Source organism: Dasypus novemcinctus, chromosome 12 (genome assembly GCF_030445035.2).
Source record: "Dasypus novemcinctus isolate mDasNov1 chromosome 12, mDasNov1.1.hap2, whole genome shotgun sequence".
Taxonomy (NCBI): domain Eukaryota; kingdom Metazoa; phylum Chordata; class Mammalia; order Cingulata; family Dasypodidae; genus Dasypus; species Dasypus novemcinctus.
Genome location: NC_080684.1, coordinates 10,457,440 through 10,484,461, shown reverse-complemented (window position 1 = coordinate 10,484,461; position 27,022 = coordinate 10,457,440). Strand labels below are relative to the sequence as shown.

The 27,022-nt window shown below is 37.1% G+C and overlaps 1 protein-coding gene across 2 annotated transcripts in view; it reads left to right on the top strand.

The window, feature by feature from the left end:
* ZCRB1 (zinc finger CCHC-type and RNA binding motif containing 1) overlaps window positions 1-18,306 on the top strand; it is a 28,223-nt gene extending 9,917 nt beyond the window's left edge. Inside the window, exons 3-8 of one of the 2 annotated variants that reach the window (XM_058307838.2) lie at window positions 5,268-5,296; window positions 9,938-10,049; window positions 13,071-13,178; window positions 15,656-15,768; window positions 15,861-15,936; window positions 17,633-18,306. In XM_058307838.2, the coding sequence (XP_058163821.1) occupies window positions 5,268-5,296; window positions 9,938-10,049; window positions 13,071-13,178; window positions 15,656-15,768; window positions 15,861-15,936; window positions 17,633-17,764 (570 nt within the window). In that variant the 3' untranslated portion in view covers window positions 17,765-18,306. The remainder of the gene's footprint in view (window positions 1-5,267; window positions 5,297-9,937; window positions 10,050-13,070; window positions 13,179-15,655; window positions 15,769-15,860; window positions 15,937-17,632) is intronic. The other variant, XM_058307839.1, reaches the window with a different exon arrangement.
* The last annotated feature ends 8,716 nt before the right edge of the window (window positions 18,307-27,022 follow it).

Sequence of the window (27,022 nt, the reverse complement as noted above, 5' to 3'; positions counted from 1 at the left end):
TCTTGGGTGGGGCTTTACAGGCTTGAGGGGAACTAGGGTTGGGAGGATGGGTCAGATGGTCCATGGAATTGGGGGCAGGGTTTGGGCGGAGCAAGTGAACATGGAAGATTGTAAGGTATGTGGTTGAAACTAATGTTGAGAAAACTCTATAGAAAATGTCATAAGGAAGGGTTACTGCTTTAAGGTGTTTGAATGGGGGGGCATCTGGCACAGGGTGCACCTGGGGAAAGCTTCTAGGGAGTGTGTGAGTGCTCATCTTGTCATAGTGTGTTGTATCAATGGGTGGAAACCCATACAATGAATGGGAAGTTATTGTACCCCCATCAGAGGGGAGGGTGTCTCTCGAAAGCATGGATCCCAGTGGGGGAGGATAGACTAGTGTGTCAAGCCCTCAGCACTGTTGCAAGTATCTGTGAATCTTGTCCTTCAAGCAGTGAAGCTTGGTTGTCACTGTGGGCCCTGAAGGGAGGGGGAGAGAGGAATAGAATTGATAGAAGATGGGGTAACTGAGGGGCAATGGAAGTGTTCCACAAGATCGTGCAATGATGGATATAGGCCATGTTAGATTTCACCAAAAATTTATAAAAGTATAGTCTAAAATGTAAAACATAATGTAAACCGTAATGTAACCAAAAATATATTCAAGTATAAAGCCTAAAATATAAACCATAATGGAACCATGGTTAGTAGCTATGTTTCAGTATCTGTACATCAATTGCAGCAAATGTGAAATCCTCATGTAAAAAGATCATTGCTGGGAAGGGGAAAAAGGGTTTGATGTTGGGTATATGGGAGTCCCTTATAGTGTATATGTGACTTTACTGTGATATAAAACTTTTTTTAAGACATAATGAAACATTTTTAAAAAAACAACAAAGGATGTAGATACTGAGAAAGGAATGGAAGAGATTGAATTTCCACTGTACATACAGGGCAACACCTATTACAGTGGTGAAAGGCAAAACGTCAAAAACAAAGTTTTATGATATTTTTCATTTTTTAATACCCCAATTTATTTTTTACTTTAGTTTCTCTAAATTATTATGTATTCTATTTCTAATCTTTAACCCCATCATTAATATTTCATTTTCCAACTGACTGAATTTGGCAATATATTAGTCTTCATTTTGGAAGAAGTTTTGGGTCACAGAGGGGTTCAACTATGGCAGGGGAGGAGCACTGATGTGGAGCGTCATTGACGGGATACATGGGTGGGAGGGAGTTCTCCAGGGCACGCATATAGGGTATATAAATATGTTTAGATATTTGTTGGGTATTGTCATAGTAGGTATTACACATGACAGCTGAAGGAGTGTTGAGTTCCCATCTAGGAGAGCTCTTTCACATTCCCCAGTGGACCAGCAACAGTCCCCCAAATGCAAGGGCAAATATCAGTGAAGAAGGATGGTTCAAAGATGGGCCCTTGATAGTGATGACTATGCTATGAGCCTGTGTGCTTGAAATTTCAACTAGGCCTAGAGCTGCAGGGTGCCTAAGAGTTACCTCTTGAGAGCCTCCATGTTGCTCAAATGTGGCCACTCTCTAAGACAAACTCATGCATGACTCCTGGGGATGAGCCTCCCTGGTGCTGAGGGATTACTACCAATCACCAGCTGGTGATGCAACTAGAAAAAGACCTTGAATAAAAGAGAGAAATGGTAAAGACAAATGAGTTTATATTGCTAAGAGACTTCAAAATGAGTCAGGAGGTCATCAGAGGGGTCACACTTTCACACATCTCAGCAGGATCTCAGAGACAGCCAAAGTAGATACAAACCCAGGAAGTGGTGCTCCTGAGGGCTACAGACACCCAGGTCCTACAGTTCAGTGCCTTACCAGTGGGCCCTACTTTGGAATTTGTGCCCCTGAGTGTGATGAAGTTGGACTCAGATGTGATCTCTCTATGCATGCCTCTTCCATCACTTTACTGAACCTGTGGTTGGCGCTGGGGTTGGTGCATGCTCAGGAGACTTGAGTCTCTGGACTGTCCATGTGCCAGCTGGGCCCTGAGCCTCAGCAGAGTTGTAACACCTCTCCGATTCCTTGGACTTACCCAGATCAGCTAACAGAGAGGTGAGGATGGTCAACCACCACACCAGGGAACCAAGAGAGTCTACAGCTACAAGCAGGAGAATCCCATCCATCAGCCAAGTGGGATCTAAGCCCCCTTTTGATTTAGAGGTGGAGTGGACATCACCATTCCAGGGTCCACAGGATGGAGGAATATAATACGGATTAGAGTGGACTTACTGGAATTCTACTATAGAACTATTGTGACTCTAGCAATGGGAAAAATTATATCATTGATGTGGAGACAGTGGCCACGGGAGTTGCTGAGGGCAGGGAGAGGGAAGAAGAGGTGTGATATGGGGGGCATTTTCTGCACTTGGGTTTGTCCTAAATGATATTGCCCGGACAGATGCAGGACATTATATATCCCGCCATAACCCACTGAATGGACTGGAGGAAAGTGTAAACTACAATGTAAACTATAATCCATGCTGTGTAACAGTGCTCCAAAATCTATCAAATTCAGTGAATGTGCCACAATGATGAAAGAGATTGTTGATGTGGGGGGAGTGGGGGCGGTGGGGAGTAGGGGTATATGGGAACCTCTTATATTTTTTAATGTAACATTTTGTGTCATCTATGTATTTTAAAAAAACAATAAAAAATTTTTCATTAAAAAAAAATATATATATATATATAGGGTATAGAACCCAAAAGATTGATCTAGGCTGGAAAACAAACTATACAGGTCTATATCTGGAAGCCAAAATAAATAGGTGGTAATTGTCAGTGTGGACGATTACCCAGAGAATATGTAGACTGTTAAAAGAAAAAAGCCAGAGAATAAACCTTGAGGACTGCCAAAAGTTATAGGACTATTGAAGGAAGAGGAGCCTATGAAACAGACTTGACAAGCACAGGCAGAGAAATAGAAGCAAAATCAGGAGAACTTACTGTCACCACAGGAGGCAAGAAGGTTTGAAAAGAAGCATCAGTAGTATCTATATGTATAGAGCATTCACTGGATTTGGTAGTAATTAGTGACTTAAAGTAATTTCCTTGGAGTGGTGAGAATAACAGCTAAATTGCAGTGAGTTGAGAGACAGGGAGAAAAGAAGATAGGAATGTCCAGTATGCTTTTCAATAGATTTAAGTATGAAGGAAAGGAAATGAGAGAAGAAACCTCTAAAGAGAGATGGCACCAGGTCCAAAGAGGGATTCTTTCCCTGTTTACAAAATGAGAGAGAATATACTATGTTTATAAGAACAGGAAGACTTGAAGACAGGGAATAAGGCTTGTTCTGCCAAATAAGGCTTAACAATAATGGAGGCTTAATATTATAAAGTTTATTTAATGCAAGGGAGATGGAAACAATACATTTTTAGTCAAAACTGTACATAGAAATAGCTGCTTATTAGTAAGGAAAACAGCATGCGGCCTGTGAGCTACAAATGGGTCCAACTGTTGTGGAAATTCACAAGCCACTAAATAATAAGAAATTAAGTGATGATAAATGTGTATACGAACTCACCAAACCAGGGTACACACCAACATCTGGCTTACAGTCTGAGAAGTTCCAAATCAACAGCCGAAACCAGAGTCCCAATTGGAAACCATACCTGGGCAGAGTCCAGTGCCCTTCCCCTCTCAGTGTAAAAACATCTGAGAGCAAAGTATTTTGTCCCCTAGGGTTACCCTGAGTGAAGCATCATCCCCAGAGTGGGACTTCAATCAACCAGCTCCGATGTGACCCTGCCCTTTTATACTAACATTGAGTATTGCTTTTTCATTCAAACCATGAGCTAAAGCACATTCCAGATTTTGTGCGTCAATTCCCAAGCCTCCCTGGAATGTTTCTAATACTTATCCTGGTGTTTGCTTGCCTGGAACAAAGAACTGTAAGTTCTTGCTTTAGTCCATAAGGTCACTGCCCGGTTTCTCTGCCTTTTATACTGACTATATGCTGACCAAGGGAATATTAGTTGCTGATTGTCAGTGCAAATTGTCACTAAATTTTTTCCCAATACATAAGAACAGGAAGAAAGGCTTGAAGACAGGAAATAAGGCTAAGAGGGGAGAGAAAGTGAAACACAGAAGCATTAGCCTTGAACAGGAGATTGTGAGGATGAGCTGTGGATGCCAATGAGTTTATAGAAAGGAAACACCTCCATTTTCTTCAGGAAGCAGGAGTTGAGGTCATCTGCTAAGTAGAAGGTAGGAGGGTAGGACATTTTTGGAGAAAGTGGAAAATTCAGAATAGTTGTTGATGGAACAGAGGAAGCTAAATTAGAGACAGGTTAAAGGATTGTGAGGCAGAGATGTAAGCCCACTTGAGATTGGCCACTATGATTTTGTATTGGCTGAAGCATATGCCATTTGGCTCTAAGATCTTTTATATAGAAAACTGTCTAGCCTTCAGAATTCAGTGTTGCTAACATTGCACTTCAGTTATGCTACATTCCAGCATTAGCAACTTAATCATGCTAGAAGACTTTCTAAGACGCCTTATTGTATAATAAATAGGAACTATTAGATTGTAGGTAGTGGCTGAAGCCTTAGAAGTACATGAGATTGATGAGGGTAAATATGTTGAAATAAAGGAGGAAGGAAGGACCAGCTCTAAAGAACCACAACATATTAGAAGTAGATGAAGGATGCTGTAAAAGAAATGGATTTTTCATCACAGAAACTTTTATTCTATGTTTTGTTTAATAAACAGTCTAAGAATCAGTCTTCTGAAACAGTGATTGCTTTGCTGGATGAAGGTAGGATACTGATAGTGGTATTCCACATCACTTGTATTTGAAGTACAGGATTTCTCTCAGAGCCATGGTGGAGCTAGTAATAGCTATGGAACAGAGCAGTTGTCCAATACGTGTGCTTTAAATCTACCACATATGTAGAGTATTTTTCCTTCTGTATCCACTCCATTGGCAGACGTTTAGGAAGTGAGGCAGATACATGTGACTCCAACAATGAGAATAATATTATAGTTACCCGAATCCTTCAGAAACTATCAAATTTACATACTTAGCAAATTTGCTAGGCTCTCTAATATAATTGGCAGTTATTTCATAATTCAAACTCAATTAAAAAATCTATCTCCTAGAGCCTGCATTATGGACTGAAAGCTAAAGTTTTTAATGAACTATAACAAAGAATTTGGTTAAATGTATACATCTTGAAAATGTAATGTTTATTTTTATGATTTTACATTAAATTGGAAATTTAAAAATTATGTGGTCTTTTGTTTCAGATATTTTCCAAGTATGGCAAAGTTGTAAAGTAAGTATTCACATTAAATTTTGAAACTTCATTTAAAAGATTATCTAAATATGTTTCCTTTTTTATTTTGTTTTGTTCTAATGTTATTCTTAAAGAAGGTTTAGATTCCATAAATGATTCATTGAAAATATAGGGGGATTCCCATATACCCCACCTCCTTTCCCTCCCCCACTTTCCCTCACTGACAACATCTTTCATAGTGTGATACATTTCTTACAACTGATGAACACTTATTGAAGCATGGTCAGTAGTTTACATTATAGTTTACAGTTTGCACTGCACGTTTTTATAGGTTTTGACAAAGTATATAATGACCTGTATCCATCATTGCAGTGTTATACAGGACAATTCCAATGTCCCCAAAATGCCCCCATGTTAGGACACTATTCTTCCCTCTCCCTCCCCTCAGAATCTCTGGTGATCATTGCCTTTATATCAATGTTACATTACTATAATAATAATACGCCTACTTTAGTCCTCCGTTGAATGCCATTATGTTTGTTCATTCCTCAATCTAAAGGATTTTAGAATGGTAATGCCCATTTTGTTTCTGATTGAGCATTGTTTTTAAAATGGAAGTGGATTTACTGCTTTTTTTATACTTGATATCACAAAGAAAATAAATATATGGCTGTTAACATTTTGATGTATATTTCATGAATGTCCATAAACACATGTAGACAATTTTTAAGAAAAGACTCAATTCTATATGTGCAATTTTGTTGTCTTTTTTTGCTTGACATTACATCATAAATAAGTTTCCGTAAAGATGTGTTTAATAGTTTAACAGTATTCTATTAGATTTCAAAATTCATTTACACAATATTTAAAGTTTCTTACCATATTACTAAAAACTAAAACTAAATCTGATATCTAAGATAAGACATTAATGGCTCTGATTAACAAGTAATTTAGATACTAGAAAGTATATTATCAAGTATACTATAAATATATGTTTGTCAAATAAAAAGAATGTAAAAAAACAAATATTTCAATGCATATGGCATACAAACTGCTTATGAGACTGGTAAATAAGTTGAAAACATTCTCTTCTTTTGTTGGATATCAAAGGAAAGACTGGAAACATAAAAATAGTAAAAGTGATAATGTCATTTGAGGTTATGGTTAAGAGGAGATAAAAGTAATCTAAGGGTCTTATCTTTAATTCACTATTGTAAATAAATCAAGCAACTATATTAAGGGGCAAAAAAAGGTAAAAATAAGATACTGTTATTCTAAATATCTTATAACAGTACTTTATGATATGTTCTGGTACCTATTTAAAATCCCAAGAATTTTTTTTGTTAGATTTATTTGTTTATTTCTCTCCCCTTCCCCCCCCCCCACCCACCCCAGTTGTCTGTTCTCTGTGTCTATTTGCTGTGTCTTCTTTGTTTGCTTCTGTTGTTGTCAGCGGCACGGGAATCTGTGTCTCTTTTTTTTTTTTGGTTGCGTCATCTTGTGTCAGTTCTCCGTGTGGGCGGCGCCATTCTTGGACAGGCTGCACTTTCTTTCGCGCTGGGCGGCTCTCCTTATGGAGCGCACTCCTTGCGCGTGGGGGACACCCCTGCATGGCACAGCACTCCTTGCGCGCATCAGCACTGCATGTGAAAATCCCAAGAATTTAAGCATATTTATCTTTACTGGGTATTTTTCTTCTAGCTTCCCACAAATGGATTTTAAATAGTTGAAATTCATTTGTCTCTTGAGATTATTAACATCATTTAAACTTCTTAATTAAAATTCATTATCAAAAATGCTTCTGGATAAATTTTTTGGTTTTCAAAATATCCAGCAATCATCATCATCAATCAAAACAATAATGATAGTGATGATATCTAACACTTAATGAACATGTATTATAAGTTGCATTGTTCTAAACTCTTCACATATTTTCTCAATTCTCACAACTACCCTATAAAGTAGATACTGTTATTATCCCATTATTAGAGATGAGATAGTGTGTAAATCTAAGGTCCTGTTAAATTAGTGGTAGACAAGATTTGAATCCAACAACCTGACTCCAGATCCTACTCTCAGTCATAACATTTACCTTTTCTTCAGTTTTTCTCTCTCTAAAAATCTCAAAATGAATCTCTTACAACTATGTAATTATAAATCATGAGAATACTATGATGACAAAGACACAGAGTTGTAAGCACCTGTAAACATAGACAAGGTCTACTCTAGAGTCAGGGAAGTCTTACTTAAGTCAGTGTTCTTTGAGTAGAAACCTAAAGGATGAATTAAGCAAGCAGAAAGGATGGGAGGAGCACTTCAGGTAGACGAACTAGCTTGTACAAAGGCCCTGTGGTAAGAGAAAATAAAGTGATATCAGATAACAGAAAGAAGGCCACTGTGACTGTTAATAGTGAGCTAGGAAGGAGAGGCGCAAGATGGGGCCAGAGATGGAAGCAGTTTGCTGATGCTTCTTGGCTAAGTTACCAGAGATTTGGTTTTCATCTTAAGAACACTGGGAATCCACTGAAGAATTTTAAATGACAGAAGACATGATTTGAGGTTTTTTTAAAGCTTACTGTGGCTTCAATGTAGAGATTGGATTGGAGAACAAGAGTAGATGAAGGGAGACTAGTCAGAAAGCTATAACATAACAGTAGGCCAGGGGAGAGATGGTGATATTTGGACTAAGATGGTACAGATGAAGAGGTAGAAACTGGTCAGATTTGAAAGATGGTCAAATATGAGAAATTTTCAGAAGTAAAATGAGTAATACTTAGCTGTCACCAAGAAGTGTTAGGAGTGATACCAGGTTTCCCAGAACAGTGTCTACTTCATATTGAGTACTTAATAAATATTTGTTTAAATGAGTAAATCATATAACGTATACTAAGAAGTGGTACCACCATTTATTTATTTTATTAAGTCATTGGTGTTATTTGTATAATATTTTTCTGTTACCATAGCAGATAAATGTAGTACTTATCCCTATTGTAATTGGTTTATGGGTCCCTCTCCCCCAGTAGATGAAGCTGTTTACTGAGGGTGAAAACCCTGCCTTTATATTATCAGTGCTGAGTGCCTGGGCTTGAGGCTAATGAAGTGATTGAATGACCAAATGAGTAAATAAACAGGTACTCTTTTGATAAACAATGTTGCCATTTGTGTCTACCTTTTTGTTCTGACATATTGAGCTTGTCACTCAAAAATAACCTTAAAGGTGTTTATATTCAAATAGGTGAGATGAGGCATTGTTTGTACCTAAATTATTTCAGTAGAGACTAGCAGAAAAGGAGAAATCTCCAAGTGAAGAGAGATAATGACACTGACACTTGATCTGAACATCAAAGGAGTAAAATTTTAATGTGCAAAGATTGAATACCAAAAACCAGGAGGTGGCAAAAGATGAGATGGGAGTCATGTCATAGAGAATCTTGGTTGCTGAGCCAAATAGGTAATTGGAAGCACCACAGATTTTTGAGCAAATGTATAATGTAATTTTATTTATTCCTTAAATAGAAAAGCCTACTACTAGTAGATGAGAGGGTATTAACATCAAGAGAACCGGTAAAAATAGGCTGTTAAAACAATATTGACTCCATGGGCAAGAGTGGCAGAAATTAAAAGAAGAGACAAATAAGAGTAATTATTAAGTGAGGATGATTTAAAAAACTAACAACTTCTTCTGAAATAGAGCTTTAAAAAATAGTTTATAATTAACTCATCTTTACAAGCATTAAGAAAAAATTATAGACATCATCCTATAAACTTCAATGTGTATTTCCTAAAAATAGGGATATTCTCTTATATAAGCACAATATAGTTATCAGCTTCATAAATTTATATTGACACAAAACTTTTATCAGATCTGCCATGTTGCGATTGTCAGTTGATCTAATAATATCCTACATAACATTTCTCACCTCTAGTACAGGATCTAGTCTGGATGGGCTGTCCTATCTTTTTAGCCTATTTTAATGTAGAACATTTCCTCAGGCTTTCTTTGCTTTTTTAACAGTGACATTAATGAATATATCCCCTCCCCCTTCTTATTTTTCCTCAGTTTGTGTTTGTCAGATATTTCCTTATGATTAGCTTGGGGCCATGTATTCTTGCCTGGTGTACCGTGTAGGTGATGTTTATTTCTTCTCTGACTATCACATCTGGGAGCACAGAGTATCCATTTGTCCCTCACTCAGATACATTGAGTGGTTCAACCATTGAATTACAGATTCTTTAAAAGAATGTTGAGAATACAATTAAACTTTAAAACTTAGAAAAATAATACAGAATAGTACGTTTTGTTTTGTTTTTTTGCAGGGTGAGTAAAGAGGAATTTTAGTAAAGTATAGTAAAGAGGATTTTTGCTTTTTTCTTCAAGGTTCTCTTGTCTCTTTAATCTCTTTACGTCATCCTTCAACCTCTGATTAATGTTTGATTTATCGGAAGCTCCTAATCAAAGCCATGCTCACAGTGTTAAATCAGTATCAAATTTTCTCATTTCCATTCATCTTGATATTCCATGACTTTGAAGAATCAGCTGATTTGTCAAATGTATTAATTTATCTTTGTAAATGTTTTATTTAATTTTTTTAAAAACTTGGGTATTCCAATTATTTATTAATATCTGTTTTATTTATTCCTGTCTCCTTTGTTTAAACTGGCTGTTTGTTTTGTTTTAAGGGTTACTATAATGAAAGATAAAGATACCAGGAAGAGTAAAGGGGTTGCATTTATTTTATTTTTGGATAAAGAATCTGCTCAAAACTGTACAAGAGCAATAAACAACAAACAGGTAAGCCATTCATTCCCAGAAAAGTTTTTTTTTTTAACTTTTTTATTTTTAAAGAAGTTTTAGATTACATAAATGTTACATCACAAAATTTGTTACAATTGATAAAAAAATATTGAAGCATTGCTACTAACTGTAGACTATAGTTTACATTATAGTTTAAACTTTGCACCACACAGTTTTATAGGTTTTGACAAAATGTATAATGGCCTGAATCTGGCATTACAATGTTATGCAGGACAATTCCCATGTCCCCAAAATGCCCCATGTTATAACCATTCTTCCCTCTCCCTCTCCTCAGAACTTCTGGTAACCCCTGCCTTTATGTCAATGTTACAAGTTCTTCCATAGCTATAATAAAAATAAGTCTACTTTAAAGTTGCATTCCCCCCCTTCTGTTTGTTCATTCCTCAAATTTGAGGATTTGGGGGATGGTGATGCCCACTCTGCTTCCGATTGAGAGGGACTTAGAATCCCATGGGACAGATAGATGGAACTCTCTTGCTTGCAGTTGTGTATACTCTCTGTTTTGGGGGGGATGGGTGTTGTACATCATCATCATTTTGTTAGTTGTCCTGGACGAGTCCAGTGAATTGGAAAGTAGGTGTTGGCTGCAACTCTGCTGAGATTCAGGATTCATCTGGCCTATGAACAAACTGGGGATTTAAGACTCTGGGACATATATTTACCTAGTATAGTGCTAATTATAGGTTCAAATAAAAGGGGCAGCAGACCCATGTGTAGGGAAATTATAAATGAGTCTAACTCTGTTACATTGGGGAGCATATACTCCAAAGTAAGGCCCAGTGACAGGGTGTGGAATCCCTGAGATTGTCTGCCCTGCCTATAGTGTCTAGATATGTCTAGAGCCCTCAGGAACCCCACTGTGGCAGTCAGTGAGATCCTATTGAGACGTGCACAAGCATAACCTTTGGAATGACCTCATGACTCACTCCCTCACTAAGCACTGCCCATGTGCTTGGGCGATTCTTGCTGTTCTATTAGAGAATATAGCAGGATTTTCCAGATGAGAATTCAACATTCTTTCAGTTATTGTGTGGGTCTCCACCCACTGAAACAATGCCCTATGACCACTTGAACATATTCATATGCCTTAGAGGCATGCCCCAGGTGTACCCCTCCCCACACATCCCCCCATCCGTGACACCCCGCACCAAGGATCCTCCCCTGCCACAGTGGTAACCCTTCTGCAGTCCAAAACCTCCCCCAAAATAAAGCCAAAAAAATAAATAAAAATAATATAATAATAGTAAATAACAAATAAAATACAACATTTTAAAAATAAAATGTTTTCATTGTGTCTTTCATCACTATAAGATCTATTGTCTTTCATGTACAGTGACAATTTCTTCCATATGTTCCCCAAGTCTTACTTTTTTCACTTATCTTCAAAGAAGCTTTAGGTTACAGAGAAGTCATATCGAAAATATAGGGGATTCCCCTATACCCAACCCCTCCGCTCTCCCACTGTCCCCTATTAATAACATTTTACATGTGGATGGTACATTTGTTACAACTGATATACAAATATTGAAGCATTGCTACTAACCATGGTCAGTAGTTTACATTATGGTTTACATTTTTCACTGTACACTTTTATAGATTTTGACAATATTTAAAATGGCCTATATCTATGCAAGACCATATAGAACAATTCCAATGCCCTAAAAATGCCCTATGTTCCATCTATTCTATTCTTCCCTCCCCCTCTCCACAGAACCCATGGTAAACCCCAAGTTTCTATTTTTGAGGAATAATTCATAGTTACATGCAGTAATACTGAGGGCTTGACATGTTCATCTATTTTCTTTTAGTAGGCACTGCCTATGTTCTCAAGAGATTCTTGCCCTTCTAATTAAGAACGTAGTAGGACTCCTCAGGATAGGAGTTTAATATTTTCTTGTTTATTGTGTAGGTCTCCACCCGCTGAGTTAATACCCTATGACAAGATGAACGTTTCATATTCCATAGATGGGTGCCCCAATGCACCCTTTCCCACATATCCCCCCACTTCCAAAGCTCTGCATCTATAACCCTCCCCTGCCATATTTCCCAAAAAAAAAAGCCCATTGTAGTTTTAGCCACACACCTACAGATCCCTAGAGTTCACCTGCTGCTTCTTCCAGCCCTGCCCGCCATCCCATGGATAGTACACCCAACCCCCACACCCTATTCCCCTTCACTTTCCAGCACCATTGACCCCAGTCACGTCACTGTACCACTGTCACCCCATCTACTACCCAACAGCCCACTTTCATCTCTTAGATTTTGTCCATATTGAGCATCAGCTCAGTACCCTCTACTCCCTTTCTGTCTCCTGATAACCTATCTTCCAGGCTCTAGCTCTGCTCAATTTGCTTAAGTCATATCAGTGAGGTCATGTAATATTCGTCATTCAGTGGCTGGCTTACTTTACTCCGCATAAGGTCTTCAAGGTTCATCCGTGTTGTCCCATGTGTTAATACTGCATTCCTCCTTACAGCTGAGTAATATTCTGTTGTATGTATATACCACAGTTTACTTATCCATTCATCTGTTGATGGACACTTGGGTTGCTTCCTACTTTTGGCAATAGTGAATAATGATTGTGAACATTTATTTGTATGCATATATTTGTTCATGTCCCTACTTTCAGTTCTTCTGGGCATATACTCAGAAGTGGGATCCCAGCAAAGTTTTTAATCCAAAAGATTTTGTGCTTACTTAGGCCAAAAATTGGGGGATGTAGTGGATGTTCATGTGTATTGGTTATTGATAGGTTCTGAGTATATCTAATTTATGGAAAAGAAAAATTCAGAGCAATACTGGATTCTCAAAACTTTGGTAGAACTCCCCAAAAAAGAGAACACTATAGGACAGACTTGGCCGCTCCTAAGTAGACAACCACTAAAGTAAGCCAAGAATAAAATAGGCTTGAAGATTCAAGGATATGAGATCAAATAACTTTAGTTTTAGGTTTCAGTGAAATACATTCTTCTGCATTTACATTTTTCTCTGGTTTAGTTATTTGGTAGAGTAATAAAAGCAAGCATTGCTATTGACAATGGAAGAGCAGCCGAGTTCATCCGAAGGCGAAACTACTTTGATAAATCTAAGTGTTATGAATGTGGGGTGAGTAAACCTAAAACTTAATGGAATTTCCATATTTTACTTTAAAGTATTTTTCACGTTGGTTTTACTTTTGCTCCATATCATCACTGACTGACTGAAAACAGTTTATGGAATTTGTTTTACTAAGGGACTCTGGACACATCTAAAGAAACAATTGAAATGTAGTGTGTGAGGACAACTTGAGTTGGGAAATATAAAAGTATTTTCTGCAGGTTTTACATCTTTGAAAAGTGTTAGATTGAAAAATGTAAGACTAATTACTTATATGTTTGCATGCTTAACACTAAAATAAGTAGATAACATCATCTTGAAATATTTCGTGAACAATTGCAATGTATTAATAGGATATTGCCTGTTTCTATGTCATTTTGCCAATGTTTAAGCATCAGAGTTCAGTACAGACATAATCAGATGAACTCTTCCCTATGAGATATTGTGTTATGAGAGTTTTCGGTTTTTTCCTCTTAGTACTGTTAACCTTGTTAGTGAACTATCCCCAAATTTTCTTTTCTAGTTCTCATCATTATCTATCATAGCTAATTTGGGGTGATTTGATTTAGGAGAGATGTGTAGCCACAGAACAGTTTTGCATATGGTCCATAATGGATTCCAAGAGAACTCCAGTGTGGGTTGTGTCATTTTCCAAATGACTGTAAAATACTTAAGAAACAGAATCCAGAGGTGATAAGGTGGTAATGGGGAATTTGGAAGAGGATTGCTGAAAGACATTGTCCTGGCTATATAATCAAATCAGGATACAAAGAAATGAGTTTAGGTCCTTTTGCCCACTGCTGCCCCTGTCTCCCCCCAACCCCTACTCAAAAAAAAGATAGACAGACAGACAGACAGATGGGTAGATGGCTAGAAGGGGAAAGCAAGCAAGTCCCTGGGTACATATTAGTTGCGTCAATTCCTATTACTCTAAAATTTTTTATCTTAAGTAAATGTTTCAAAAACTGTGTTCCATGGTCCTGAATTTTATTTAGGTAAAAAGGGAGAAGGGATATGTTTATGGTCAGATTAGCATGTATCCTCATATTCACAGTAAATATTAAATTGAGAAATCCTGGAAGAATTTGTTTTTTGTTTTTTAGACTATTTTTGTTGTTGTCGTTGTTTTTAATTTCCCCTTCCCTCTGGAAGAATGTGTTAATGTATTTATTTTGGTTTATGGATCCATAGATTTGTTATATTATATTTTATATATTTTTATAGTTCTTTAACTCCCCCCCCAAATCTGCTTAAATTTATTTAGCCTGGTTTTTGCTAAAGTTATTTCACTATTAAACCTTTTTATGAGATATGCTAACATTTTTTGATATACAGTTATCCGAAAAACAGTTTGGAAACTTATTCTCTAATACACTCTACAGGGCCCAAGAGTCCAGCAGTGAATCAACAATAATACCTCCTGGGTTTAGCCATGTCCCCAGGTGTACAAAGTAAACAGTCTATTTCATGCTTCGTCATAATATACTTGAAAAGCATGGTTGTTTTATTCTTCTATTATTCTAATCCTGTCTCAGTCACTCCCCACAATCCCATTCTCACATATTACCTTTTGAATATATTTTAATGAACTAATATATAGGTCGTAGGTCAGAGTTCCTTTATTTTACAACTCAAATAATATTATAGTGTAGCCCAGCTCTGTGCAATAGAACAATATAAAATTATATAATGTATAATATGATATACATTAGGAAATATTATATACTATGTAATTTATAATATAAGACACATGTAATTTAAAATTTTCTAGTAGCCACATTTTTTTAAAAAACACGTGATTTTATATGTCTTATTTAATCTAATATATTTAAGATCTCATATTTGAATCAGTATTTCTAAAAATAAAAATATTTTCCATTCTGTTTTTCATAGTAAGTCTTCAAAATCCAATGTGTTTTTCACCCTTTCAGTGCATATCAATTCAGACTAGCCACATTCCCAGCTACCATAATGGGACAGTGCAGTTCTAGTCTATGATATGAAAGGAGCAAAATGAAATTAACAAGGAAAGTGAGGAAAAACCTGGAATTTTCCTTTTTTTTTTCAAACAGACTGTTAAGCAACATATTAGAAATTAACAGGAATATTGTAATTTTGTCCCTGTGTTATCAAAAAATAACTTAAAAGTTTTATGTTTAGGGTAGGTGGTATGTTTACATTTTTTATTGCATTATCAGACCCTGAATCTTGAGATTTTAAATATTCAAGGAAAGAATTCTTTTACCTGTTCTTTTAATGACACTACTAAAATACTCCTTATTTGTTAAAGTAGCTTATTAGGAATCATAACATCATAATCTCTCCCTTATAAATATTAAAGTAATGGGCTTTATCATTAATTTATTTGTGTATGTATTCAATATGGCAATATTTTTTTAAAATCTAAAACCTTTGAGTCTTGTGTTATCAGGCAAGTTTCTTTTGTTACAAATACAGTATTTTTCCTTTCTTATGGAAAACAAAAGGAAAGTGGGCACTTAAGTTATGCCTGTCCTAAAAATATGCTGGGAGAACGTGAACCTCCAAAGAAGAAAGAGAAAAAGAAAAAAAAGAAAATTCCTGAACCAGAAGAAGAAATGTATGTATGTCTACTCTCACTGACTACCTTATGGTATTGGTCTTTTTACTGTTGGCTGAGTATTCTTACTTTTCCTTTTTAAAATAATTTAGTGAGGAAGTAGAAGAAAGTGAAGATGAAGGGGAAGATCCTGCTCTTGACAGTCTTGGTCAGGCCATAGCTTTCCAGGTACTAAATATTTCTTTTATTTTTATTTTTAAAAGTATTTCTTTTAAAAAAATATTATGCCAGGGGAAGTACATGTGGCTCAAGCAATTGGGCACCCACCTACCATATCGGGGGTCCTGGGTTCAGTTCCTGGTGCCTCCTTTTTTAGGACAAGAAAGGCAGTGAGCTGACATGACAGGTTGGCATGGTGAACTGACCCAACGAGGAGACACAATGAGGAGACACAATGAGAGACACAATAAGCAGGGAGTGAAGGTGGCTTAAGCGATTGGGCACCTCCCTCCCACATGGGAGGTCCAGGTTTGGTTCTTGGTGCCTCCTGCAAAGAAGATGAGCAGACACACAGAGTACACAATGAATCAATGCAGAGAACGGATAGCATTTGCAAATAATGGGGGCGGGGGAGAGAAATAAATAAATCACACACACAAAAAAAGGATCATGCCGTAGAGCAGATGTGGCTCAAATACTTGAGCACCTGATTCCCATATCAGAGATCCTGGATTTGGCCCCGGTGCCTCCTAGAAAAAACAAAAACAAACAACAAGCAAAACAAATGAAAAAACCAACTCGGGAGCTGATGTGGCTCAGTGGTTGAGCGACAGCTTCCTACACATGAGTTCCCAGGTTCAATCCTCAAAAAAAAAAAAGTATTGTGCTATAGCTGCCTTGGGTTAATAGTTTTATATTCCTTGCTTATTTTATTGATCATTTCCTTACAGTAACCTCTGTTTTTCCTCTTCACCTCCTGAACTTTAGGAAACAGGCTTTTTCTTTTGAGGTTATTAGAGCAGTATGATTAAAAAAAAGTTCCCTTTGGTTCTTCCTAGATTTTTAGGCTCGCAGTACTTAATGTTTTAACCTGTTCCTGTTATAAAGTTAAGCAGAACTATTTGATTAAAATGAGTTTAGCCCAGCAGAAAAGATTTTATTAAATAATAGACATTGTTTTAAAAGAAGCTTCACTCCATATTTTTGGCCATTAAAGGCCCTGATACAAGTATATGATACATTAGGGGGAAAGGGCATATAATTTCCTGACAGATACAGGCCATAATATATCCCTCCATAACCTACAGTATTGAGTGGGAGAGAGTGTAAACTGCAACGTAAACTATAATTCATGATTAGGTGCAATTCTCCAAATGTGTTCATCAGTTGCAATGAATGTACTACACTAATGAAACTGTTATTGTGGGGAAGGGTGGAAGGTGTGGGCAGTGGGACATATGGGAATTCCTTATACTTTTCCATGTAACATTTTATGTAATCTCTCTTAAAATATATATATATATATTTAAAAAATAAAATAAGTTTAAAAAAAGTTATTTTCATTTCAGTGTATTTGACAAATTATAAAACTTTATTTTTCCTCATAGTTAACTAATGTCTTGCTGCACATAACATTTCAACCTTCAACAATGATGTTAAGTAGGTCTCATTTCACATATCTGATAATTAGTAGAAACTGCCTAAAATCGTTTTGAGACATTATGAGACTGGGACAGAACTTGGCTAAATAAATAAATATTTTAAAAAAGCATCATCCTGGTCAAATAGAATTGTCTGCTATGGCCTGAGGTTAGGGAGTGGTGACATTTGTGGTGTGTTTTTGCCATATTTTGAATTAATGCAGCAGAAATAAGAGTAACCAATTCCTGATTTTGTTGTTTTTGTTTTCCAAATCACATTATAGCAAGCCAAAATTGAAGAAGAACAGAAAAGATGGAAACCCAGTTCAGGGGACCCCTCAACCTCAGATGATTCAAGACGCCCAAGGATAAAGAAAAGCACATATTTCAGTGACGAAGAAGAACTTAGTGATTAAGATTAATATTTATTATGTAAATATCATAAAAATAAAAAACCTTATAGTGCAAAGTTCAGCTGGAGACTGAAGATTACTTATTTTTTAGGAGGTACTGGGGATCAAGCCTGGGACCTCGTACTTGGGAAGCAGGTGCTCAACCACTGAGCTACACTCATTCCCCTCAAACAGTTTTTTTTTTACTATAAAATAGTTCACAAGCAACTGAAAAATAACTTTAAATATCATGTCTCTCTCTATCTTAGCAGATAATAAAAATCAGGATTCGCTAATCATTAATCCTGAAAACAACTAATTTTAATAAGAATAAGAACACGTAATATTATCATAGTAATACTACTGTTGAACCCAAGAAAGAAGGTAGATATTAAAAAGATTTGAGAAGCTCTTTATAAAAGCTTTATTAGTATCTGATTGGTTTACATGAATACTTTTGAAATTAGTTTAATCTTTACAACAAAAACTTCATAAAAACTGAAAAAAAAGTTGAGTGATTTGTTATTAAATATTAATAAAATTTTCAGTATTATTTTGTGCTTAAATGTGGGTGTTTTGTCCTCTTATTTCTTTTAACTTTACCCAAACTGCATAAGTTGTAAAGATCCATAAACTATGAAGTAAAATAGTTCTGAGAGGCTTATAACTGAACAGCAGTTACCGGTCTGCGCTGCCTTAGCACCAAATCCCATTCTCCAAAAGCAGCTACTTATAACTTTTTCAGCCATTTCTTTTCATCTCTTCATACATATTGCTACAAAAAATAAATGTAAACAAAAAAAAAAACGTATTTTCACTTCATTTTATGCATTTTAATTTACTTTGAAGAATTTTATAAAGGAGCATTTTTCAATTACTTTTCAATCCTTATACTCCCCTTATTATCTTCCAGCTTCCCTATATGACCATGTTAAAATTTTTGTTAAATCCATGTTTATTGGGTGGTTTTTTTAATGATCACATACTATTCACTTCTGAGCCATAGAGCTAATAATTGCCTCATGTTTTCATGTATTTATTAAATTTCTTTACACTTGTGCCTAAATCTCATACTTTCTGCAGGTAGTTATAGGAAATAGAATTGTGGAGTCTTTACTTTTCTACCCTTAGTGTATTTCAGGACTGTTTGGAATGCTTTGTAAAAAGAATATCTTTTTTTTTTTAAGATTTATTTTTATTTATTTCTCTCCCCTTCTCCCCGCCCCACCCCCACCCCAGTTGTCTGTCCTCTGTGTTCATTCGCTGTGTGTTCTTTTGTCTGCTTCTGTTGTTGTCAGCGGCACAGGAATCTATGTTTCTTTTTGTTGCATCATTTTGCTGTGTCAGCTCTCTGTGTGTGCGGTGCCATTCTTGGGCAGACTGAACTTTTTTTCATGCTGGGTGGCTCTCCTTACGGGGCACACTCCTTGCACGTCAGGTTCCCCTACGTGGGAGACACCCCTGCGTGTCACAGCACTCCTTGCACGCATTAGCACTGCACGTGGGCCAGCTCTACACGGGTCAAGGAGACCCGGGGTTTGAGCCGCAGGCCTCCCATGTGGTAGACGGACACACTATCTACTGGGCCAAGTCCGCTTCCCTATTTTTTAATTACTAAAATCAATAAAAATATTTCCATTTGAAAGCTAATGCAATGAAAATTTTACCCCAATCACCAGCAAAGAAACTTGTAGAACTCAATGAGGAATCCAGAGAGAACAAGAGAATGCAGAATTCTGCTTTCTATTCTATGTATCAATTAGTCAAATACCACAAAAATTTTAAAAGCAAAGAAAAAAAATTGGGAAAAAATTTGCGACAAAATATTTAAAGTTTTAAGTACCTAAAAACAGACTCTGCAGACAACCAGCAAGATGGTGGTAGAGTAAGGAGCTCCTAGAGTCAGCTCCTGCTACAGGGCATTTAGTAAACACCCAGAGCTATCTAAAGCACATGTTTAGGGGCTTCAGGAGGCCAGAAGACCATCCTGCAACATCCTTGAAGGAATGGAAGGAGAAGTCTGCCCATCTGCAGAGAAGACTTGTAAGTAGAGTACTCCATGGCACAGAGGCCAGAGCCCATCCTCCACTGGAGGCACAAGCCACCTCGGGAGCTCTTCCACTGCTAAAATTGGAAGCTCCACTTCCCAAAAACGGGAGGAAAAGATGATTGGGCACAAACTTCAGCTACTAATGACTACATTCGGCGGGCTAAAGTATAGCCATAAAAACAGCTAAAGTTTGAGCCTGTCCAAGTCAGAAAGAAGCCAGTAGCTGCCATCTTAACTCCATGCCTGGCACAAGGAGAAGCTGGGCAGACTGAAAATCACTGTGCAGGTAGGGACCAGTTCCTTTCCATCCAGAGATCAGATTGCAGCTTTAGCATAAGCCCCAGGTCCACATCCAGCAGGGAGGAAGCTGCGGGGACCTGTACCAGGCTCTCCAGAGGAATACAGGCCACACTGCGGATGATGGTGATCATCCCACTGGGGCAGCAAAAGCCACCCCAAGAGATATTCTGTGGCTGGAATTGGAAGCTCCATTTCCCAAAAACAGGGAGGAGATGGTTGGCCTCTGATTTCAGCTACTGATTATTAAATTTGGCTGGCTAAAGTATAACCCTAAGAACAGCTGAAGTTTGAATCTGTCCAAGTCAGAAAGAGGATGGTAGCCGCCATTTTGACTCCACTCCAAGCATGAGGGGATGCCGGGCTGACTGAAAATCACAGTGACAATAGAGACCAGTTTCTTTCACCCAGATTGGCCTGCAGCCCTAGCCTAGGCTTCAGCCCCAATTCTGGCAGGGAGGAAACTAATAGCCCCTGCACCAGACTATCCAGGTAACTGTAGATACATTTGGTTGGCACAGACTCAATAATCAGAAGTCTACCAGGGCAACTGCAGTCATCTTGGACCCACACTACATAGATTGCTACCAACACCTGCAATTCCATCCCTGCCACAGGCAGGGGAGAAAGGGCATAAAGTTTCATCAGTCTCTGGGCAAGTACAGCCTAGGCCTGCACAAGTTGGATTATTCCATACAACTGTGGTTCTGTCCCTACCCCTGGCAAAGGAGAAATTGGGAGAAGCTTCATTGGTCCCTGATGCAATGAGAAAGAGAAAATCTGCACCCAGAATAAATAGTAAGCCAGATGCCAAGACAACAACAAAAAATACAATCCACACCAAGAAATAAGAAGATATGGCCCAGTTAAAGGAACAAGATAAGCCTTCAGATGACATAAAGGGATTGAGACAATCATAAATGTTCAAACAAATCTCCTTAATAAATGAGATGGCTAAAGAGATTAAGGATATTAAGAAGACATTGGATGAGCACAAAGAAGAATTTTAAAGCATAAATAGAAAAGTAGCAGATCTTGTGAGAATGAAAGGTGCAATAAATGAAATTAAAAACACATTGGAATCATAAAATAGCAGATTTGAGGAGTCAGAAGAAAGGATTGGTGAGCTTGAAGAAATGTCCTCTACAAGTGAACATACAAAAGAACAAATGAAGAAAAGAATTGAAAAAAATTGAACAAGGTCTCAGGGAGCTAAATCACAGCAAGAGATATGCAAACATACATGTCATGGTGTCCCAGAAGAAGGGAAGGGAAAAGGAGCAGGAGGAATATTTGAAGAAATAATGATAGAAAATTTCCCAACCCTATTAAAGGACATAGATATCCATGTCCAAGAAGCACAATGTACTCCCATTCAAAAAATGTCTGAACAGACAAACTCTGAGACACATACTAATCAGAATGTCAAATGCCAAAGACAAAGAAAATTCTAAGAGCAGCAAGAGAAAAGCAATGCATAACATATAAGGGATACCCAATAAGATTAAGTGCTTATTTCTCACCAGAAACCCTGGAGGCAAGAAGACAGTGGTATGATATATTTAAAATACTACAAGAGAAAAACTTCCAGCAAAGAATCTTATACCAAGCAAGATTGTCTTTCAAAAATGACAGCAAGTTTGGATTATTCACACATAAACAGAAACAGAGAGTTTACCAAGAGACTGGATTTCCAGGAAATACTAAACGGTGTGCTACAGTCTGCAAAGAAAAGACAGGAGAGAGAGGCCTGGAAGAGAGTAAAATGAAGGTTATATCAATAAAAGTAACTAAAAATGTCAAAAGAGTGGTAAAAATAAAAGATGGCAGATAAAACCCAAATATTCAGGAATAAACTTAACCAACCATGTAAAGAACTTGTGTTCAGAAAACTACAATTCAGTGTTAAAAAGAAATCAAAAAGCCCAAAATAATCAGAAAGACATTCCATGCTCACAGATTGGTAAACTAAATATCAATTCTACTCAAATTGATATACAGAGTCAATGCAATCCTGATAAAAATTCCACCAGCATTTTAAAAAATAAATGGAAAACATGATTATCAAATTTATTTTGAAAGGTAAGGAGTCCTAAATAGCCAAAAACATCTTAGAAAGGAAAAGAGAAGTTGGAGGGTTCTCATTTCTGGACATTAACTCATATTACCTAGCTACTGTGGTAAAAACAGCATGGTACTGGCATAAAGACAGACACATAGACCAATGGATCCAAATTATGTTTCAGAAACAGATCCTCACGTGTATGATTAAGTGATTTTTTACTAGCCTGTCAAACCCACCCAGCTTGGGCAGAATAGTCCATTCAACAAATGGTGCTGAGAGAACTGGATATCCATAGCCATAAGAAGGAAAGAGGACCTCTCTCTCACACCTTACCCAAAAGTTAACTCAAAAAGGATCAAAAACCTAAAAATATAAGCAAGAACCATAAAGCTTCTAGAAGAAAATTTAGGAAAATATCTTCAAGACCTGGTAGTAGGTGGTGAATTTTTAAAGGAGATAAGAGGAGGACTGAGATGGACTACTGATGTTTAATATTTGTAGAAGTTTTAATTAGCTTTATTGTAAAGGTGTGGAAAGGTACGAAGTTGATGGTAAAACATTATAGTGAGTATCAACTGGTATATAAATGGGGATGTGGCTGAAAATGGTAGTCTAGGGATGTAAATGCCAATTGACAGAATGCTAGAGAATAATCTAGTGACTGAATAGCACAGTAAACCTAGAGGTGGATGAGAAATGTGGTTAATGGTACAGATGCAAGCATGTCCTTTGTGAGCTAGAGCAAATGTACATCACTACTGTGGAGAAGCATGGGGAAAATACAACTGGAGTGACCTATGGACTGTGATTAGAAGTAATAATGTAATATTCTTGCATCTATTCCAAAGATGTATTGTGTTGATAATGTGGAAGTATGGAAAATGTGTGCCAAATGTACACTATGGGCCTGGTAATAATTGGATGATATTATAATCTGTAACAAATATTCCACCATGGTGTGGTGTGTTGATAGAGGGATATTGTATGGGAACTTTTCACGTGTGCATGATTATTTTATAAGTTTACAACTTCTGTCATAAAAATATATTTACAAAATAATGATAGAGTGGGTTGGGGGAAACATACACCAAATGTAAGGACTAAAATTAGTAGTAAGATTTTTACACTATTCTTTCATAATTTGTAACAAATGTCTCACTACAATGCAAGGTGCTAGCGCAGGGTTGATGTATGGGGCCCCTGAATGATGTTATGCATGTTTGTAAGTTCACAACTTTTACTATACACTTATGTATGTTCATATATAAATGATATAATAATAATAGGGTGGGTTGGAAAAAAATCTCTCACCCCCAGTTTCAGGGAAAAGGGACTGTAGTCCTGTAATTAACTCAATGATATCCTGTATCATTGTCAGGCAAACAATTCCTGTCTTAGTGGATGTTATGTTTTCTTTCCATCTGCAATCACTTACTCATTTGCTTTTTTGACCATTAGATGTTTTATTCAGAATTTATGAGTTATAACTTTTAAATTATTATCACAAAATTTAATTATGGCCACATAAAATAGGATATATTTTTAAGTTTAAATATTAATCTATTTGTTTCATATTCAACAATTATATCTTTTATCTATACAACAGTGGTCACAAAATATTTCAGGATTAAAATGTTTAAATAGTAAAACCTGTCACCACATCTAGAAAAGTATTTGAGAACTCTACATAGTGTACATGCTATAGATAGATCAATAATTTAGACTCAATCATTAATAAAGGAGTGAAAACCTGGCTTTACATGGGTGAAGGGAAAGGAAAATGGGGAGTTATTGCTTAATGGGTACAGAGTTTCAATTTGGGGTGATGAAAAATTTTGGTAATGGATGGTGGTCATGGTGGCACTACATTAAACACCATTTAAAATGGTCAAAGGAAAAGCTTTCCTCTGTACTAGCATCATTCCCCAGCAAGTTTTTTTCATGTGATGGCAGAGGTGGCCACCGGTATCCCTAAAACTCAACAAGCAGAGACCCCCCTCCTTTCCAACAATTCAGCAAAAGTCCCAAGACAGCCATTATTTTCTAGGCCTCTATCACAGTCCCCATTCCTGCAGATGAAGAATAGGGTCAGTATCTCCCAACCCACATAGGCTGAGGGTTTGCTATGCAGTGTAGTATCTATTTTTCAGTATGTACAATGAAATATACAAAACACTGCTTAGAGAAATTAAGGACGTTTAAATAAATAGAGGCAATTCTTCCCTAGTTGACAGGGATTCTATGAAATCTCTATCAGAATTCCACCAGATTTATTTTTGCACAAAATGTAAGCTGATCCTAAAATTTATCCAGAAATGCACAGAATCCAGAATATCCAGAACAACCTTGAAAAGATCAAAGTTTGAAGACCTAAACCACTTGATGTCAAAACTTAATATAAAGCTGCAGTAATGAAGGGAATATGGTATTGGCATAAGGATTGACTTAAAGAAAAACAACAGAATTTTGAGTCCAGAAATAAACTGTTCCACTTATTGTCAAATTATTTCTGACAAAGGTCCTATGGCAATCTGAAGGGGAAAATAATATTTTCCACAAATGATGCAGGGACAATTGGATATCCACATACTGAAAGACTAATTATCCCTTACCTCACACCATAGAATCTACAGTGGCTTTGTGAATATCTTTGAACTCTATTGAAAACACAGAATGGTCATGACTTATGAGTAAAGACCAAGTCCCTGGAAAAGCATATACCTTAGGACAAAAACTAAATAGACAGATACTAACCAAACCTACAACCAATACTCTACAACATCAGGATGATCCTCAGTAATTAACTTTCTGGTAGTACAAAACGTAATACTCTTCAGAGGAAGATCAGAATTCAGAAACACCTCAAACTATCACCCTCTATATCCAATATACAAAAAATTACCAGAGGGAAGTGGACTTGGCCCTGTGGATAGGGCATTCGTTCATCTACCACATGGGAAGTCCGCAGTTCAAACCCTGGGCCTCCTTGACCCGTATGGAGCTGGCCCATGTACAGTGCTGATGCGCGCAAGGAGTGCCCTACCACGCAGAGGTGTCCCCTGCATAGCAGAGCCCCACGTGCAAGGAGTGCACCCCATAAGGAGAGCTGCCCAGCACGACAGAAAGTGCAGTCTGCCCAGGAATGGTGCTGCACACATGGAGAGCTGACACAGCAAGATGACGCAACAAAAAGAAACACAGATTCCTGTGCCACTGACAACAACAGAAGCGGACAAAGAACACACAGCAAATAGACACAGAGAACAGACAACTGGGGGAGGGGGAAGGGGAGAGAAATAAATAAATAAATCTTTAAAAAAAAAAAACAACTACCAGAGACATGTGAAGAAACAGATTAAGTTGACTATAGTAATCTCTGCACTTGGACTCAGAAAAAAAAAGGGTGAACAAAATTGCTAAAGCTAGTCACTAGCCCTTTGATTTCTTTCTTGTCAAACAACAGGCTAATACTAATTTTTAGATGTTCAAGTTTAAAAAAGAAGACAAAATACAAAAATAAACTCCTTAAATAAGTTGTCTGGTTAAAAATTATTATGCAGGTATCATAGAGTCTTGTATTGTTTGGCTCTACATGCATTATGAAAATGAATCCTGAGGAAGTTTTTACTTTTATTTTAAATGGAAAGAACACAAAGGATACCATGTAATTAATATCCTCAAATAAATCCATTTTACAATAATAGCAGTGTTTTCGAGAAGCTGTCAGAGACATACCTGTGGTCTATTAATACTGTCTGGGTTTCTGGAGACTCAAAGGGACTCTAAATCAACATAAGACTATTAAGAAAGATCATAGAGTTCTTTATAATAAAATTTAGATAACCTTTCCATGTTAGATCATATCTAGGTTCTGGGTGGCATGGTAGAAACCATTGTTATATCAGTGGGGCTCTCTCTAAGCCAGAAAATCTATTTCACTTTGAATTCCTAATTCTATATGGTATGAATAACACTATCATTACCCCTTTTGTACATGATTAATGTACTTTCCTAGAAATTAAATGGCATTCAGCATAATATGATGACCTTCTCAAAGAAGATCAATTATCTGTATGAAATAGAGTAGTCATATTGGCTTAGTTCATAACTCAACCTTCCTCATTCCACCACATTCCCCTAGAAAGAAAATGAAAATTACCATGCTAAATGTTGTTCATAGGGCCAAATGATTCAAGGTGCATAGGCAGAAGTGGGCGCAGGGAGTATATTGGGGTAATATGATCACAGTTCTATGTTCAGATCAGAGCTATAGGGAAAAGTCTGCCTTCAACAGAGAAGATATAATCAGAAGCAGAGTATTAACTACATAAGCAGAAGCTGGGTTTTGGGATTCATGCCTAGTACGAGGAAACAGTTCATACCCAGACAGCAAACATTTCTCATACAGTAGTATAAGCCTGGACCAACACGTCTGCCCATACAGCTTTGTCCCTCAGTCATTTAATGGGCAGGTATGACTTACTCCTTAGAGCAAAACACATTTCTTGTGTGCTAATGTGTGTTTGTACATTTTTTTTCAATGCAGTTTAATATTTTATTTATTTCATTAGAGAAGTTTTGAGTTTACAAAACAATCATGCATACAATACAGGATTCACTTACATCATCCCACCACCAACACCTCACACTGTTGTGGCACATTTGTTACAAATGGTGAAAGAGCATCTTAAAAAGAAGAGATGGGGAAGAGGATGTGGCTCAAGTGGTAACACCTCCACCTACCATATGGGAGGATCCAGGTTCGATCCCTGGAGCCTCCTGGTGAAAAATAAGAAAAGACAGTGTGCCTGCATGGTGAGCCGAGTGCCTGCGCAGCAAGACAGTGCCCAAGCAAGTGCCTGCGTGGTGA